This window comes from Epinephelus fuscoguttatus, linkage group LG2 (genome assembly GCF_011397635.1).
Source record: "Epinephelus fuscoguttatus linkage group LG2, E.fuscoguttatus.final_Chr_v1".
NCBI lineage: Eukaryota > Metazoa > Chordata > Actinopteri > Perciformes > Serranidae > Epinephelus > Epinephelus fuscoguttatus.
In genome coordinates, this window is record NC_064753.1 from 1,603,545 (window position 1) to 1,619,014 (window position 15,470).

General features: G+C 40.7%; 1 protein-coding gene across 4 annotated transcripts in view; it reads left to right on the forward strand.

Annotated features, from left to right (window-relative positions):
* Nucleotides 1-15,470, forward strand: part of crtc3 (CREB regulated transcription coactivator 3) — a 146,144-nt gene that overhangs the window by 63,358 nt on the left and 67,316 nt on the right. For 2 of the 4 annotated variants that reach the window (XM_049602966.1, XM_049602973.1), the window contains exon 5: nucleotides 13,398-13,460. The exons of the other annotated variants lie outside the window; for them this stretch is intronic. In XM_049602966.1, the coding sequence (XP_049458923.1) occupies nucleotides 13,398-13,460 (63 nt within the window). The remainder of the gene's footprint in view (nucleotides 1-13,397; nucleotides 13,461-15,470) is intronic. 4 annotated transcript variants of the gene reach the window in all.

A 15,470-nucleotide genomic window follows, 5' to 3' on the forward strand; every position in this document is an offset into this window, starting at 1 on the left:
GCCTTGTCTAACTTCATCCTAGCAATGTGATTGTGTCCCTTAATCTCAGCAATTGTTTTGAGTACCATGTTATAACCAAAAGAAATGATGACCAAAACTATGCCATAAGACACAAAGTTGTTATAAGCCAAAAGTATCCTTTAATCTTTAGTGCCATAGAGCTTGTTGGACAAAGAAACCACCTTGTAATTCTTTCATTAAAGCTGTTGAACAAAATTACCTAATTTATGCAGATATACAGTACAGGCCAAAAGTTTGGACACACCTTCTCATTCAATGCGTTTTCTTTATTTTCATGACTATTTACATTGTAGATTCTCACTGAAGGCATCAAAACTATGAATGAACACATGTGGAGTTATGTACTTAACAAAAAAAGGTGAAATAACTGAAAACATGTTTTATATTCTAGTTTCTTCAAAATAGCCACCCTTTGCTCTGATTACTGCTTTGCACACTCTTGGCATTCTCTCCATGAGCTTCAAGAGGTAGTCACCTGAAATGGTTTCCACTTCACAGGTGTACCTTATCAGGGTTAATTAGTGGAATTTCTTGCTTTATCAATGGGGTTGGGACCATCAGTTGTGTTGTGCAGAAGTCAGGTTAATACACAGCCGACAGCCCTATTGGACAACTGTTAAAATTCATATTATGGCAAGAACCAACCAGCTAACTAAAGAAAAACGAGTGGCCATCATTACTTTAAGAAATGAAGGTCAGTCAGTCCGGAAAATTGCAAAAACTTTAAATGTGTCCCCAAGTGGAGTCGCAAAAACCATCAAGCGCTACAACGAAACTGGCACACATGAGGACCGACCCAGGAAAGGAAGACCAAGAGTCACCTCTGCTTCTGAGGATAAGTTCATCCGAGTCACCAGCCTCAGAAATCGCAAGTTAACAGCAGCTCAGATCAGAAACCAGATGAATGCCACACAGAGTTCTAGCAGCAGACCCATCTCTAGAACAACTGTTAAGAGGAGACTGCGCGAATCAGGCCTTCATGGTCAAATAGCTGCTAGGAAAGCACTGCTAAGGAGAGGCAACAAGCAGAAGAGATTTGTTTGGGCCAAGAAACACAAGGAATGGACATTAGACCAGTGGAAATCTGTGCTTTGGTCTGATGAGTCCAAATTTGAGATCTTTGGTTCCAACCGCCGTGTCTTTGTGAGACGCAGAAAAGGTGAACGGATGGATTCCACATGCCTGGTTCCCACTGTGAAGCATGGAGGAGGAGGTGTGATGGTGTGGGGGTGTTTTGCTGGTGACACTGTTGGGGATTTATTCAGGACCTGAACCCAATCGAGATGGTTTGGGGTGAGCTGGACCGCAGAGTGAAGGCAAAGGGGCCAACAAGTGTTAAACACCTCTGGGAACTCCTTCAAGACTGTTGGAAAACCATTTCAGGTGACTACCTCTTGAAGCTCATCGAGAGAATGCCAAGAGTGTGCAAAGCTGTAATCAGAGCAAAGGGTGGCTATTTTGAAGAAACTAGAATATAAAACATGTTTTCAGTTATTTCATCTTTTTTTGTTAAGTACATAACTCCACATGTGTTCATTCATAGTTTTGATGCCTTCAGTGAGAATCTACAATGTAAATAGTCATGAAAATAAAGAAAACGCATTGAATGAGAAGGTGTGTCCAAACTTTTGGCCTGTACTGTATTCTGGTAAACAAAGCACACAGAACATGGTCAGAAGTATTTACATACACATACAAGACTTAAAGATCTTTGTAAGATTTAGCTGGATTTAGTGGCATCTAGTGGTGAGGGTTGCAGATTGCAACCAGCACAAACTTCTCCCGGTTAGAATTTGTCAATAACCCCTTTTCCACCAACATTGCAGGAACTTTTATTACCAGGAATTTATTTAACTGGGTAAAAGAATTCCTTGTAATCTGTGTGGTTTGTGTTTCCACCGCACCTCAAAGTTCCAGAAAATGTATGCAAATCAGGCTGATGACATAGATGATTCAGTATGTGCCCTGTATTTAGCTCTGCCAGCATGTTGGCTGGTAACATGGTAACATTAGTGCTGGTGGAGAGAGGGGGGACTGTTTGTCTCAGCCAGAAGCTAAGTTTAAAAGTATTTTTAGGTAAGTGTCAAAACTAAGTTAGTCAACCTACAGACAGCTGTCATTTGAGCTTATTAGTAACAATTCACTATCAGCCGAACTAGCGTGCTGTCCTTGTGTAAGACATAATGTTAGTGTTGGTGGATGTGAGTGTGTGGACGGAGCATATTGAATATCGCTGTCTACATATTTACATGTTCATTCTTGCAGAACACATGTATTGATTAAGTATTGGTGTCTTACTTGCAAAGGTTTAATTTCACTTACAGTAATGAGTGTAGCTGCCGTCAACTCGAGTCATTTTCAAGTTATCTTTGCTTTGTTTCCACCGGGGCCCCTCAAGAATTCCGGGGAATCTGAAAAGTCCCACCCCCCTTTTAGGTACTTTTTTTCCCCGGGTAATTTCCGTGGAAACGCACTGAGGTTTTTCAAAATTTTGGGTAAATGATTAAAGTTCCTGCAGTGGAAAAGGGGCTATTGTTCATTGTTTATGAGGTTTTTACTGGGAGCTGAATTATGTGCAGGGGCCTCTTCCTTTTCAATGGACCCAGTAATTAAAACTAAAGATGCAAGATAATATGGGCATTGCATTGGTGTCGGCCAATATCGACTCAGAATCATCCGTCATGCTTTTTTTCTGATTTTGCACAATGAATGAATATTGCATACATTTTAAAGCATTCTATTTCATGTCTCCATTTGCTGCTGGTGGGCCATCACCATAAGAGAATGCATGCATAATTTGATGGTAATTCCACTACAGAGGAGACTTTATGATCACTAAAATTAGGTGGGGAAAAAAAGTGGATATATCCATATTGGTTGTCAGTTATCAACGTAGTTGTTTCTTATTTACATATTTGCTATTGGATATGGGCAAAAAAATCCAATGTCGTGCATCCCTAATTAATACCAGTAAAAACACTAAATAAATAATAATAACAATAATAATAATAATACATTGAATTTATATAGCGCTTTTCAGGATTATCAAAGACATTTAAAGCAACTCTTACCTTTCTTGCATTTCTTACAGCACTTTGAAAAAATTTGAACATCCACAACTCCCGCCTCCCTCCAAAGTACATGGAAGAGGAGAGCGAGTGTAACATTACAACCAAAACGCAGCCCCGGAGTTTTAAAACTCAACCGGAGTCAGTGATGACTGATGAGTTTTAGAATAAGGTTACAGTGCTAACGTTAGATAGTAGCGTTAACATTACTAGTAAGTGGAAATACACAAGGAAGATAACGTTAATGTGTCAGAGGCTATGCTACAGTAGGCTAACATTAGCCATTAGCAACTGGATGCTGTGTTGTCATGTACAACGTTATGGACTGAACTGAACTTCTTTATTTGTCATTTTTATGCGCAGCACAAAAACAAAATGACATTTCGCATACCCAAGCAAAAAGAAACAAAACATTTAAAAACAATTTGTGCAACATATAAGAAAGAACTTATAGTGCAATAGTAAGATGAAAAGGGTCGACATTTCACAATCAAAAACTCCACATCCTGAGAGCAGAACTGGGAGATCCTCTTCACATCACAGCACCATGAATTGTTTGTGTATATTGCCAGACCGCCACCGTAGAGCTTACCAGACGATGCAGCCTCCCTGTCTGCTCTATGTAGTGTTAGCCCCGTTAGCTCAACACCGGAGTCTGATATGTTACCATTCATCCGTGTCTCAATGAACACAAGGACGCAGCAGTCCCTCACTCCTCGGTGAATGGATCTCTACAGTCGGATGTAATCCATTTTCGTGTTCAGCGAGCAGACGTTCACCAGAACGATGCTGGGAATGGCTGGTTTGATGGGGTTAGCTCTTAGACTAGAGCTAACCCCTCCGTGCTTCCCCCGCTTCCGCGTCCTGTCACAGCGCTGCCAGCGTCTCCCCGTCGGGACAGCTCCAGGCGAAACCACGGTCATCTCAGGGCTACCTCTACGTAGCAGGCCAAGCTTGCTACACATCCTGAGCTCTCTTGGTTGTAGCGTTAGATCTCTGCAGCGGTTTCTAATGTCTGTTAGAAACTTGCAACTGTATTGGACTGAAGAATTTACTTCTTGTTGCACCGTGTCAATAGTTTTTATCCACAAGTGTCCCTGTTACTAGTTTATATCCACAAGCATCCCGGTTACTAGCCTGTTTGTTGTCTCACAAACTCTGGGGCGGAGGTGGGGGGAGAGATGTTATGCGAGCAGTTACGCCAGTCCAGTCAGAGGCCTCCACATGGGGAAGACCAGAGGTGGGTAGTAACTAGTTACATTTACTCAGTTACATTTACTTGAGTAACTTTTTGGATAAATTGTACTTTTCAGAGTAGTTTCAATGCAAAAATACTTTTTACTTTTACTTGAGTTATATCGTTTCAAAGCAACAATACTCTTACTTGAGTACAATATTTGGCTACTCTGCCCACCTCTGAGTACATAATTACATATATACAGTACAGGCCAAAAGTTTGGACACACCTTCTCATTCAATGCGTTTTCTTTATTTTCATGACTATTTACATTGTAGATTCTCACTGAAGGCATCAAAACTATGAATGAACACGTGGAGTTATGTACTTAACAAAAAAAGGTGAAATAACTGAAAACATGTTTTATATTCTAGTTTCTTCAAATTAGCCACCCTTTGCTCCGATTACTGCTTTGCACACTCTTGGCATTCTCTCGATGCCTTCACTCTGCGGTCCAGCTCACCCCAAACCATCTCAGTTGGGTTCAGGTCCAGTGACTGTGGAGGCCAGGTCATCTGCCGCAGCACTCCATCACTCTCCTTCTTGGTCAAATAGCCCTTACACAGCCTGGAGGTGTGTTTGGGGTCATTGTCCTGTTGAAAAATAAATGATCGTCCAACTAAACGCAAACCGGATGGGATGGCATGTCGCTGCAGGATGCTGTGGTAGCCATGCTGGTTCAGTGTGCCTTCAATTTTGAATAAATCCCCAACAGTGTCACCAGCAAAACACCCCCACACCATCACACCTCCTCCTCCATGCTTGAACTTATCCTCAGAAGCAGAGGTGACTCTTGGTCTTCCTTTCCTGGGTCGGTCCTCATGTGTGCCAGTTTCGTTGTAGCGCTTGATGGTTTTTGCGACTCCGCTTGGGGACACATTTAAAGTTTTTGCAATTTTCCGGACTGACTGACCTTCATTTCTTAAAGTAATGATGGCCACTTGTTTTTCTTTAGTTAGCTGGTTGGTTCTTGCCATAATATGAATTTTAACAGTTGTCCAATAGGGCTGTCGGCTGTGTATTAACCTGACTTCTGCACAACACAACTGATGGTCCCAACCCCATTGATAAAGCAAGAAATTCCACTAATTAACCCTGATAAGGCACACCTGTGAAGTGGAAACCATTTCAGGTGACTACCTCTTGAAGCTCATGGAGAGAATGCCAAGAGTGTGCAAAGCAGTAATCAGAGCAAAGGGTGGCTATTTTGAAGAAACTAGAATATAAAACATATTTTCAGTTATTTCACCTTTTTTGTTAAGTACATAACTCCACGTGTGTTCATTCATAGTTTTGATGCCTTCAGTGAGAATCTACAGTGTAAATAGTCATGAAAATAAAGAAAACGCATTGAATGAGAAGGTGTGTCCAAACTTTTGGCCTGTACTGTACATATATATATATATATATATATATATATATATATATATATGTACAGTATATATAAGAATATATTTGTGTTTCTTGTGCCTTGATTTATGTTATGTTTGTAAAGATTTAATTTATTTTTGTTTTAGTTAAAGGGGTATCGTTTAAAATACATGAATTTGCAGATTATTATTTTTGATTGATTGATTACATTCATGTTCTTATTTTACAAATAAATCAGACGTTAAGTAAAGTAAGTAAATTTTATTTATATAGCACTTCTCACAGAGAGGACTCACAAAGTGCTTCACAAGATAAAATACAAAAAATACAATAACAGAAACTAGGGATGGGCAACACAAGCAAAAACACTATTCGAAAATCGTGGCAAGTATTCGACAATTTTCCATTCATCTTTAAAGGCCCGAACATACTCGGGCGGAACGGACTCCACGGAGGTCCGCGCGGACTCAAAGCGGACGTCTGCAAGCCCTGTGCACGCACACCAGTGACTGCTCGGCATGTATTTTTCACATCGCGGGGATTTTTCACAGACATTTTTACAGGAAACTACAATGCGGAAGTGCGCTCGACTATGAAAGCCCGAATGACTGCGGACATACCTCACGGAGTAGTAGTCTCTGCATGTTTCTCCTGTTTGTAGAAGAGCATCTCACACCGCTGTAGCAATCCTAGACTGCCCTTGTGCGGTTAAGAGCTGAATTGCATGTCAAATAAAGGGGGGGGGGATGAGATGGCGAATAGTAAAAGTTGCATTAAAAAACTGATTTTTCAAAAATAAAACGACTATTTGAAAATTGAAAATCGTGACCCATCCCTAACACAAACAATGCAAAAAAACACAAAAACAAATAAAAAGTAAAGTGCAGAGAAATACAGAGATGATACAATGGACAATTAATGGAACGCATGCCTAAACAGATGTATTTTTAACTGCTTTTTAAAAATGTCCACGGAAGAGGCCGCTCTCAGCTCATGAGGTAGTGCATTCCACCATTTCGGTGCAACAGCCTTAAAGGCTCTATCACCTTTCGTCTTTAATCTTGTGTGAGGGACAGTAAGTAGGTAGCCTTCAGAGGACCGCAGTGACCTGACAGGACAGTGAAAGGACACCAGATCCATCAAGTATGCAGGTGCTTGACCATGGAGGGCTCTGTAAGTGATGGTTAGAATCTTGTGCTGGATCCTGAAATTAACAGGGAGCCAGTGCAGGGATGCCAGGACTGGAGTGATGTGAGTGAACTTATGAGATCTGGACAGAAGCCTGGCGGCAGCGTTCTGAACTAGTTGGAGGCGGTCTAATGAAGTTTTATTGAGACAGGTGAAAAGAAAATTACAGTAATCTAGACGTGAGGAAATAAAAGCATGGATGATCATTTCTAGCTCGGAATAAGTTCACATGCATCTGAGTTTGGAAATGTTTTTGAGGTAGAAAAAGCAGGAGCGAGTGACAGTTTTGATGTTGTCATCGAAGAGCATGGCCTGATCAAGTGTGACCCCAAGGTTTCTCAACTTGGGGCGCACATTTGCACTGAGGGACCCTAAGCAGCTGGCAACGTTAGATGCTGAGGCATCAGGTGCAAAAATTATAATCTCAGTTTTAGCTGCGTTTAACTGAAGGGAGTTAGAAGCCATCCAGTCCTTAATTACATTCATACAATCGTACAGTGAGTCAATTCCATCGGTCCTATCAGGGTTAAAAGAAAAATATAACTGGAGGTCATCTGCATACATATGGTATGAGATACCTTCAAAATTGCTGATGACATCTCTGAGAGGGAGCATGTACAGTGGTGGAAAGAAGTTTTCGGACACCCTTAAAATTTTACACAATCTCAAATATTATCATGAAATATTTGTGGAAAAATCTTTTTTGTGTTTCAAAAGTTGGGCTGCATTAGACAGATACAAACAAATACAAATTATATTTTTTTGTTTATTGTTTACAAGAAAAACTAACAAAACTAAATTCTTGACAGTTTCAATATGTCAGTTCTCAACATTGTCGGTATCAAAGTCAACAAATAACAGAGAATGTGTTCAAAACTGAACAAAAAATAAATAAACCATCACATCATCAAATTAATATTTAGTAGTCCTGCCATTGGCATGTAGTAGAGCTCTAATCCTGGCTGGCATGTTCCCCACGAGCCTTTCACACTGTTGAGGGGTAATCTTGTCCCATTCTTCTTGAATTACTGCTTTTAATTCTTCTAAATTCTTTGGTTTATGTTTTGAAACAGACCTTTTGATAATCCACCACAGATTTTCAATGGGGCTCATGTCCGGGGATTGAGCTGGCCACTCTAAGACCTGGATACTGTGCTCCTGCAGCCAAGTTCTACTGGCCTTGGATGTGTGGCAAGGGGCATTATCTTGTTGAAACATCCAGTTTTTACCTCGACGGAACAGTGCACGCGCAGAAGGGAGCATGTGGGTTTGGAGAATGGTACAATACTTGGTAGAGTTCAATGTGCCATCACAGACAGTGAGATGACCAACACCAGCAGCACTCATGCATCCCCAAACCATGATACTGCCTCCACCATTCTTGACAGTAGGTACTGTACATGCTGGAGATAATGCTTCGCCTGGCCTTCTGCGTACCCTCACATTAGTAGGAGAAAGATAAATCTGGAAACTGGACTCATCTGACCACAAAATCTTCTTCCAATTCCTGGCTGTCCAGTTCTTGTGTGCCTGGGCCCAACGACGCCGGGCTAACCTCTGTCTCTCATTGATCAGGGGCTTCTTGATAGCCTTGTAGGACCTTAAGCCATGATCTAAAAGTCGGCCACGTACAGTGCGGGTGGAACACTGGACACCAGTTTGGTTTGACCACTGCTGCTGAAGCTCCTGTGATGTCATTCGGCGGTTTTGCCTGCACATGCGAAGGATGCGGGTCATGATGCGGTCATTTCTTGCTGAAGAAACCCTTGATCCCAGATCCCTCATCTGAACCCAGATCTTGGTTTGTCTTCCAAGCTGTTGGTTCGTCTGTATTTCTGCAGAGTGTATCCAACTGCTGAAGGATCTGCACTTCCTGGCTATCTGCTGGCAGCTGTACCCTTCCTGGCTGAGAATCTTTATCTTCAGGTGTGTTTCCTGCGTTAGGTTCCTTGTTTTAGCCATTTTTGTGTCTGAAGAACTTTCAAATGTGCTGGCTTTATGTAGACATGAAGCTTGGCAACAAAAATTGTGTCTTTTAATAAAAACAATGACCTTCATCACTGGTACCAAAATGACCCAATACTCAAAATTTCTTTTGTATTTTTATGGAATCAATCAATTTTAAGTTTTTCATGGCTTTTTTAGGATTTATTTAGTATTTTGGCTGTGACTGTACCAAAAGAAATTGCACTTGAAGACCTAAGAGTGATTCTTAATGCAATATTTCACAAATGCATGGGGTGTCCGAAAACTTTTTTCCACCACTGTATAGCGTAAAGAGGATAGGCCCAAGCACTGAACCTTGGGGTACCCCGCAAGAAAGGGCGGCAAACTCTGATTTATGAGGGCCAACAGCCACAGAAAAGGATTAATCAGACAGATAGGATTTAAACCAATGAAGGGCGGTCCCTGAGATTCCTACCCTGTCCCTCAGCCTGTCTAAAAGGATGTGGTGATCAACATTGTCAAAGGCTGCACTGAGATCAAGCAGAACCAGGATAGTGGATTTACCGGCATCGAAGGCCATCATGATGTCATTGGAGACCCTGAGAAGATCAGTTTCTGTGGAATGTAACTGACAATAACCGAACTGAAATTTACCTAAGATATTGTAACTGTTCAACGCTGTCACTAACTGGTTTGCAACTACTTTTTCTAGAATCTTAGATACAAAGGGCAACTTGGAAATGGGCCGGTCGTTACTAAGAACATCGGGGTCCAGATTGGGCTTTTTGAGAAGCGGCTGAACAACCGCTTGCTTGAAATGGGATGGGACATGACCAGAAACCAGTGAGCTATTGATTATGGAGAGCAGAGATGGACCAATAGTGCTGAAAACATTTTTCAGCAAAGTTGTGGGCAGGATATCCAGCGGACTAGAAGAGATCTTCATAATGCACACAAGATCTGCTAAGTCTTGTAAGGAGACAGGTGAGAAATGGTCAGTAATTGACTGTTGTTTGGGAGGATCAGGAAGGGAGGAGGAGGAGGGTGTTATACTGGCCTTGACACTGGCAACCTTATTCACAAAATACATTAAAAAATTGCTACAGTCCTCATCAGAGGACACAGGTAGAGCAGGCGGTTGCGCACCAGTAATGCTACTTATAGTGTCAAAAATGACCCTGGGATTTCTCTTGTTGGAGATGATGAGATTTTTAAAATAAGAGGCTCTGGCCACCCTAACAACAGAATTGAATTCAGCTAACAGTTCTTTAAAATAAGGACGATGTACATGAAGCTTGGTTGATTTCCACAAGCGCTCAGCTCTCCGACATTTACGAAGGCAGCGGATGTCATTGTTCAGCCAGGGAGTGGGATTAGCTGCGGGGATAGTTCAAGGCTTTAAAGGAGCAATCTTATCAAGAATAGCAGAGCAGTGTGAGTTAAGTTAAAACTTGGGAGTCAACGTCAACATTAATACTAACAGGCTGCGCCACAAGTGAATGAGAATTTCTCAGCCAAGAGGTTATTTAACATACGGGTGAGTTTTGTACGCTTGCTGGTTGAACAATCAGAAATAATAGACAAATTAAACAGGATTTAGTTGTGATCAGTGACGGGCAGCTCCTCAGAGACGATACAATCAATGTCCAAACCAAGTGTAAAAACAAGGTCTAGCGTGTTTTCCTTAATGTGTGTCGGGCCATTGACATGTTGCACAAAATGAAAAGATTCGGTGAGATTTATAAAATTATTAGCAAAGGAGTTTGTGGTGTCATTTACAGGCACATTAAAATCTCCAAGCATTAAAATTCTTTGAAATTTAGTGATGGAAGCCAAAAAGTCACTGAATTCAGCCAGAAAGGTTTAGAAATAAGCAGTTCAAATGTGGTAAAAGTTCCACAATTCACTCTCCTCGAGGAGAAACTGTCTTTGTACAACAAAGCAAGGCCACCACCGCGGCCAGTGGTCCTTGGGGCACATATGAATGCGCAATCAGGCGGGCATAGCTCCTTCATGGACACATAATCTTCATCCCTTTGCCAGGTCTCGGTGAAAAACATGAAATCTAAATCTCTAGTGATGAAAAAATCATTCAGCGTGAATGATTTGTTATTGATCGAGCGAGCATTCAACAATGCCAGCTTAAGAGACTTGGGACCAGCTTTGCAGACAGATGATTGTGACAGTGGTTGCAAATACCGGAATTTGTGGGTTGTGTGGTTTTGACGTTTGTGATGTCTGTTGTTCATTACTACGGGTATGAAGGTGGGAGTTTGTGGGACAGTAGAGACTAGCCCAGTAGTTGGGGCAATAGGAAAGCAGGAGGGATTGTCTGTAGAGGTTAGTGGCAGCTGGAGCCTGTACAGAATGCTCCATAGAAGAAGAGGCAGGCACTGGGACGGGGGTGTGGCACTCAACAGTTACTCAGTACTTGAGTAGTTTTTTCACCAAATACTCTTTTACTCTTACTCAAGTAATTATTTGGATGACTACTTTTTACTTTTCCTTGAGTAATATTGTTCTAAAGTATCAGTACTCTTACTTGAGAACAATATTTGGCTACTCTACCCACCTCTGGGGAAGACATATATACATACATATATAACTTTTAAAAATGCTATGGGCAGCTCCCTGCACTTTTCATTTTCATCTGCTGTTCATTGTTGTACTCATTTACTGTTAAGTGTTTTACTTATTACAGTACTTTAAACCTCAGGGAGTACTTTTATATTTTTCCATTCATTTGTTTACTTGTTAAAGTTTTTTTTTTTTTTTCAAAGTGCTGCTGGCAACTCTCTGTACTGTTTCATTGGAAAAGTTCTCAGAATAAATATATGCTTAATTGCATTTGAATGTAGTTCTTTGTCAGTGTTTATTTTTTTAAATTCTGTGTCAACTATGATTTTTTACAGCGGACATATATGGATTGCAAATATCGGCTATCGGTATCTCTTTTTCATAATAATCGGTATCGGCATCAGCTCTGAAAAACCATATCGGTCGATCCCTAATCACAATGTGTGGACCCCAGGAAGATTTGCGGCTGCTGTGCAGCTGCTAATGGGGATCCAAATAAAATAAACAAATAAAATAAACAACAATAAGTCAATAACAGCATTAAATCACAATCGACAAAATTAAACAGTCTTGCTCAGCTTGTACAACTACAGTAAGGCTATGCCCAGTTGTTATGTTACCAATCCTTGATGGAGAGGAGTTGCTTTGTGTGGCTTTTGTTAGCCAGCAGTGGCTAGAAAGAACTTTGGTTCCAAATGTAGTCTTTGCTGTGTCCTTGTGTCGATGGTGCAGATACAAGGAGACCGTTCGCTGGGTATCCTTGCAGAGTTAGAAGTCTGGTGCTGACTCAGCTTGGTTCTCTTTGTTTTTGGTAAGTCAGTTGCAAACATTGTGTTTGGCACACTAATTTGTCTGGTCATCAGGTTCTGTGTCTGCTGGAAGCAGGCAGCAGTAAGAGCAGAGCTGCAGTTCCTGCTGTGAGCATGCAGAGGTGAGAAAATGGGAGCAGGGCTTAGCATGCTCTCCTGCCTAGGGTCACGGTCCAGGAGAAAGGGCAATGGAGAGTTGGCTTGTGTCATGTCACTGTGACAGTACTGCCCAATCAAGTTTGAAGACTGGTCTCTCTTAGGTGTGACAGTGAGGTGTCCTGTGGAGATGAGTCTCAAATGGCTGTCCTTTGTTTGATGAACAAAGAACATGCGTTCCTGGCCACCATTTCAGATGGCAAGACCCAGAGGAAAAGCCTTCACATGTCCAGCTTAGATCTGCATGAATCCCAACACTATGCAGATGTAAATGGCTCATTCTAAGGTAATTAAAACACAACAATTCTTATTTTAAGTTGAACACATACCTATTATATTATATCCCACTTCTGTCAATATTTCCCCCTAAATCCTACACACTGGACTTTTAAAGCTCCTTTCTAATGCTGTCAATAACAGTGGAAAAAACTGCACAGTTTCACATAAACTAAAAAGAATGATGGTCTAGCACTTGTATATCTAAATTCATTTGAGTTTTTTTGTGGACCATGTGTATTTTTAGAAGACTCGTCATACCATTTTAAAAAATAATCAGTAGTTTTCTAAGGTAGAATCAAGACTCCTTTTGGCTGAATGCTCCAGAAAAATCCACCCAGTCACTGTTTCTGCTCCATAGTTTCAGGCTTTGACCATGACCCTTCACATTAAGTATTTCATGTTGTTTTTCACTCTGAGCAGCCATTCTCCAGAGAGCTGCTTGTGTTGCACCACTTCTCTCTCCCCATTAGATCCTTAGCTGCAGGTGTATAGATCTGGCTTCAAGTCTTCACTCTGCATTTAATTTATTCCCTTTCCATTTTCCTCAAATGTCCAACAGTATTGTGCTGTGTCTTTTGTCTGAGTATTTTCCAGGGTCTTTCTTCCTTCCACACATGTGCCAACACAGGCTCATCGTACTTTTGACAAAGAGATTTTCTCTTTCTCACTCATTTTAAGGCAGGAGCCAGGTCTCTATTTTCATCAAGTAAATTTCTGTCATCTTTTTCCTCTATCTCTCCGAAGGGAACAGCAGCCATGGACTGAGGAAAAACGGCCTGGGTTTAGATTAATATCACAACTCAACAGGTGACCCTTGACCCCCCTCTCTCTCTCTTTCCCTCAGTCTATTGTTACCAAGCTTTATCACTCATTCACACAGAGGCCAAATATTCTGTTCTTTGTCTTTTTGCAATCTCTCTTGGCTACACTGTGTCCTGGTTTCTATCCTTTGTAAATCTCCATCTGATTTGTAACATTTCAGTAATCCCCTCTCTTCCCTTGAAGCACTGAGATAGAAGGGCACAAATCTCAGCTAATGGTTGATTTATTACATATATATATTATATTATATATATATATTTTTTTTTTCCTCTTTGTAGTTTTCCACTTATCGCTACAATTGGGTATTTCTGAAACATTAATCAATAGTTGCTCTCTTACTAATCCAGCTTTAGGACCCATGGTTCCTTCACAGTCTAACATCAAAGCTCCCTATTCACATTTTCTTACTTTCAGCCATTTTACATCCTTCTTCAAATGTTGTCTTTGTTAAGTTTTGTTTTTGAAAGTGGCTGTGTTGAAGTTCTCTGAATTCAGTACAAATACAATTAAGAGTTGACCATTGAGAGATCATGGGCAGTGCTATGGGTTCAACACAGAAAGGAGTTCTTATCCCCAAACTTAATTGTTCAGAATCACCATAAATATCTGCTTTGTTTTGAGAAGTTTAAAACAGCAACTGTACTTATTATAAGTGTGTCACTGGAGGCAATTTTAGGTGTTTCTTTTGTACAATTTATTCTTCAAAAGTGTGGGAAATGTGCTTATTTGTTGTCTTAGAATGAGTTAGATGACAAAAACATTCAATTCAATTTTACCTGTGTGGGTTCAATACAGAGTTAGCTTTGTGACATGTTTATCCTATCTTTGCATGAAACTGAATGCTGTTAGGTGTCTGTACATCCAGAGGTCTGCTGGGTTATGAGTTATGAATGTGTGTGAATCCAGAAGCTTCACTATATAAGGACAGCAGGACTTCTGAGATGCTGTGTGTGGTCATGGTGCTCAGCTGCAAGGAAATGGCTTCATTAAACCGATATGTTTTGATATATTTTAAATAGACACATGCAAACTGGATAATTGTAAGTTTCAGCAAAATAGTGCCAAATATAGTCTACACTCAATCAGCTGTATGGTTAAAGAGGAAGTAATTAAGACTGAATCTGACGACATATTTGATGCCAACATTTGGTGTTTGACAGGTTTTGAAACAAAATGTTTTTAAGGCTAGATATTCTGCCCCCAAACAACATGATGAGCCAGTTAAAACACATTGTATTTCATGCAAAAAATGCAAATCTCACGTCAGAGGGGTGTACCATGAAGCACGGTTAGTGGATCACCATAGTAACTTATGCTGCAGATCTAACCTGGTCAGAATTATTTTTTGTTGTGAGTTTCAGCGTGAAATCAGTTCAAAATTGCTTTCATAGCTTCTACCATCACTCTACTGTTAATGTCAGTCTATGAGTGATACACATTCTGAGCTGAAGGAATACGTTATAAATGCACTTTATCCAACTTGGTGAGCCATAATGTTATGTATACACCACTGATCAAAGCTGCGCAATTACAGGAGCGCTGACTGTGTACAACATTTAAATCTGCTCCATTAAGTTTACAGTTTCAGAGCTGTGCAATGTGCAGCTGTCAGAAATGAACCTAGTGGTAAACTAAATAGGCAGTATTAACTTGTGAATTCATACAATTAGTCACTTTCTGCCAGCATTCCTCTCTCACCTTAATTGAAGCAACAATGCTGCTTTTTGCCTTGATACTTTTTTAATATTCGTCAAAGGTGGAAGTAGGTGGCAAAAGATAAATCAATTTTATCAGAGTCAAATGCGCTGAGATAATCATTTGGCTCATTTTTTGTGAATGTGCACAAAGCGTGAAGAAGGAAGCCTGAGTTACAAAAGTAAGTTGATAGCCATCTTTGTGGTGCCTGTTTTCTCCGACTGAGGCAAAAAGAGCCTGACTCTGTTGAACCGGCTTTGTGGTACAGCCCTCGGGTTTCAACTCATGTACGCAAGTTTG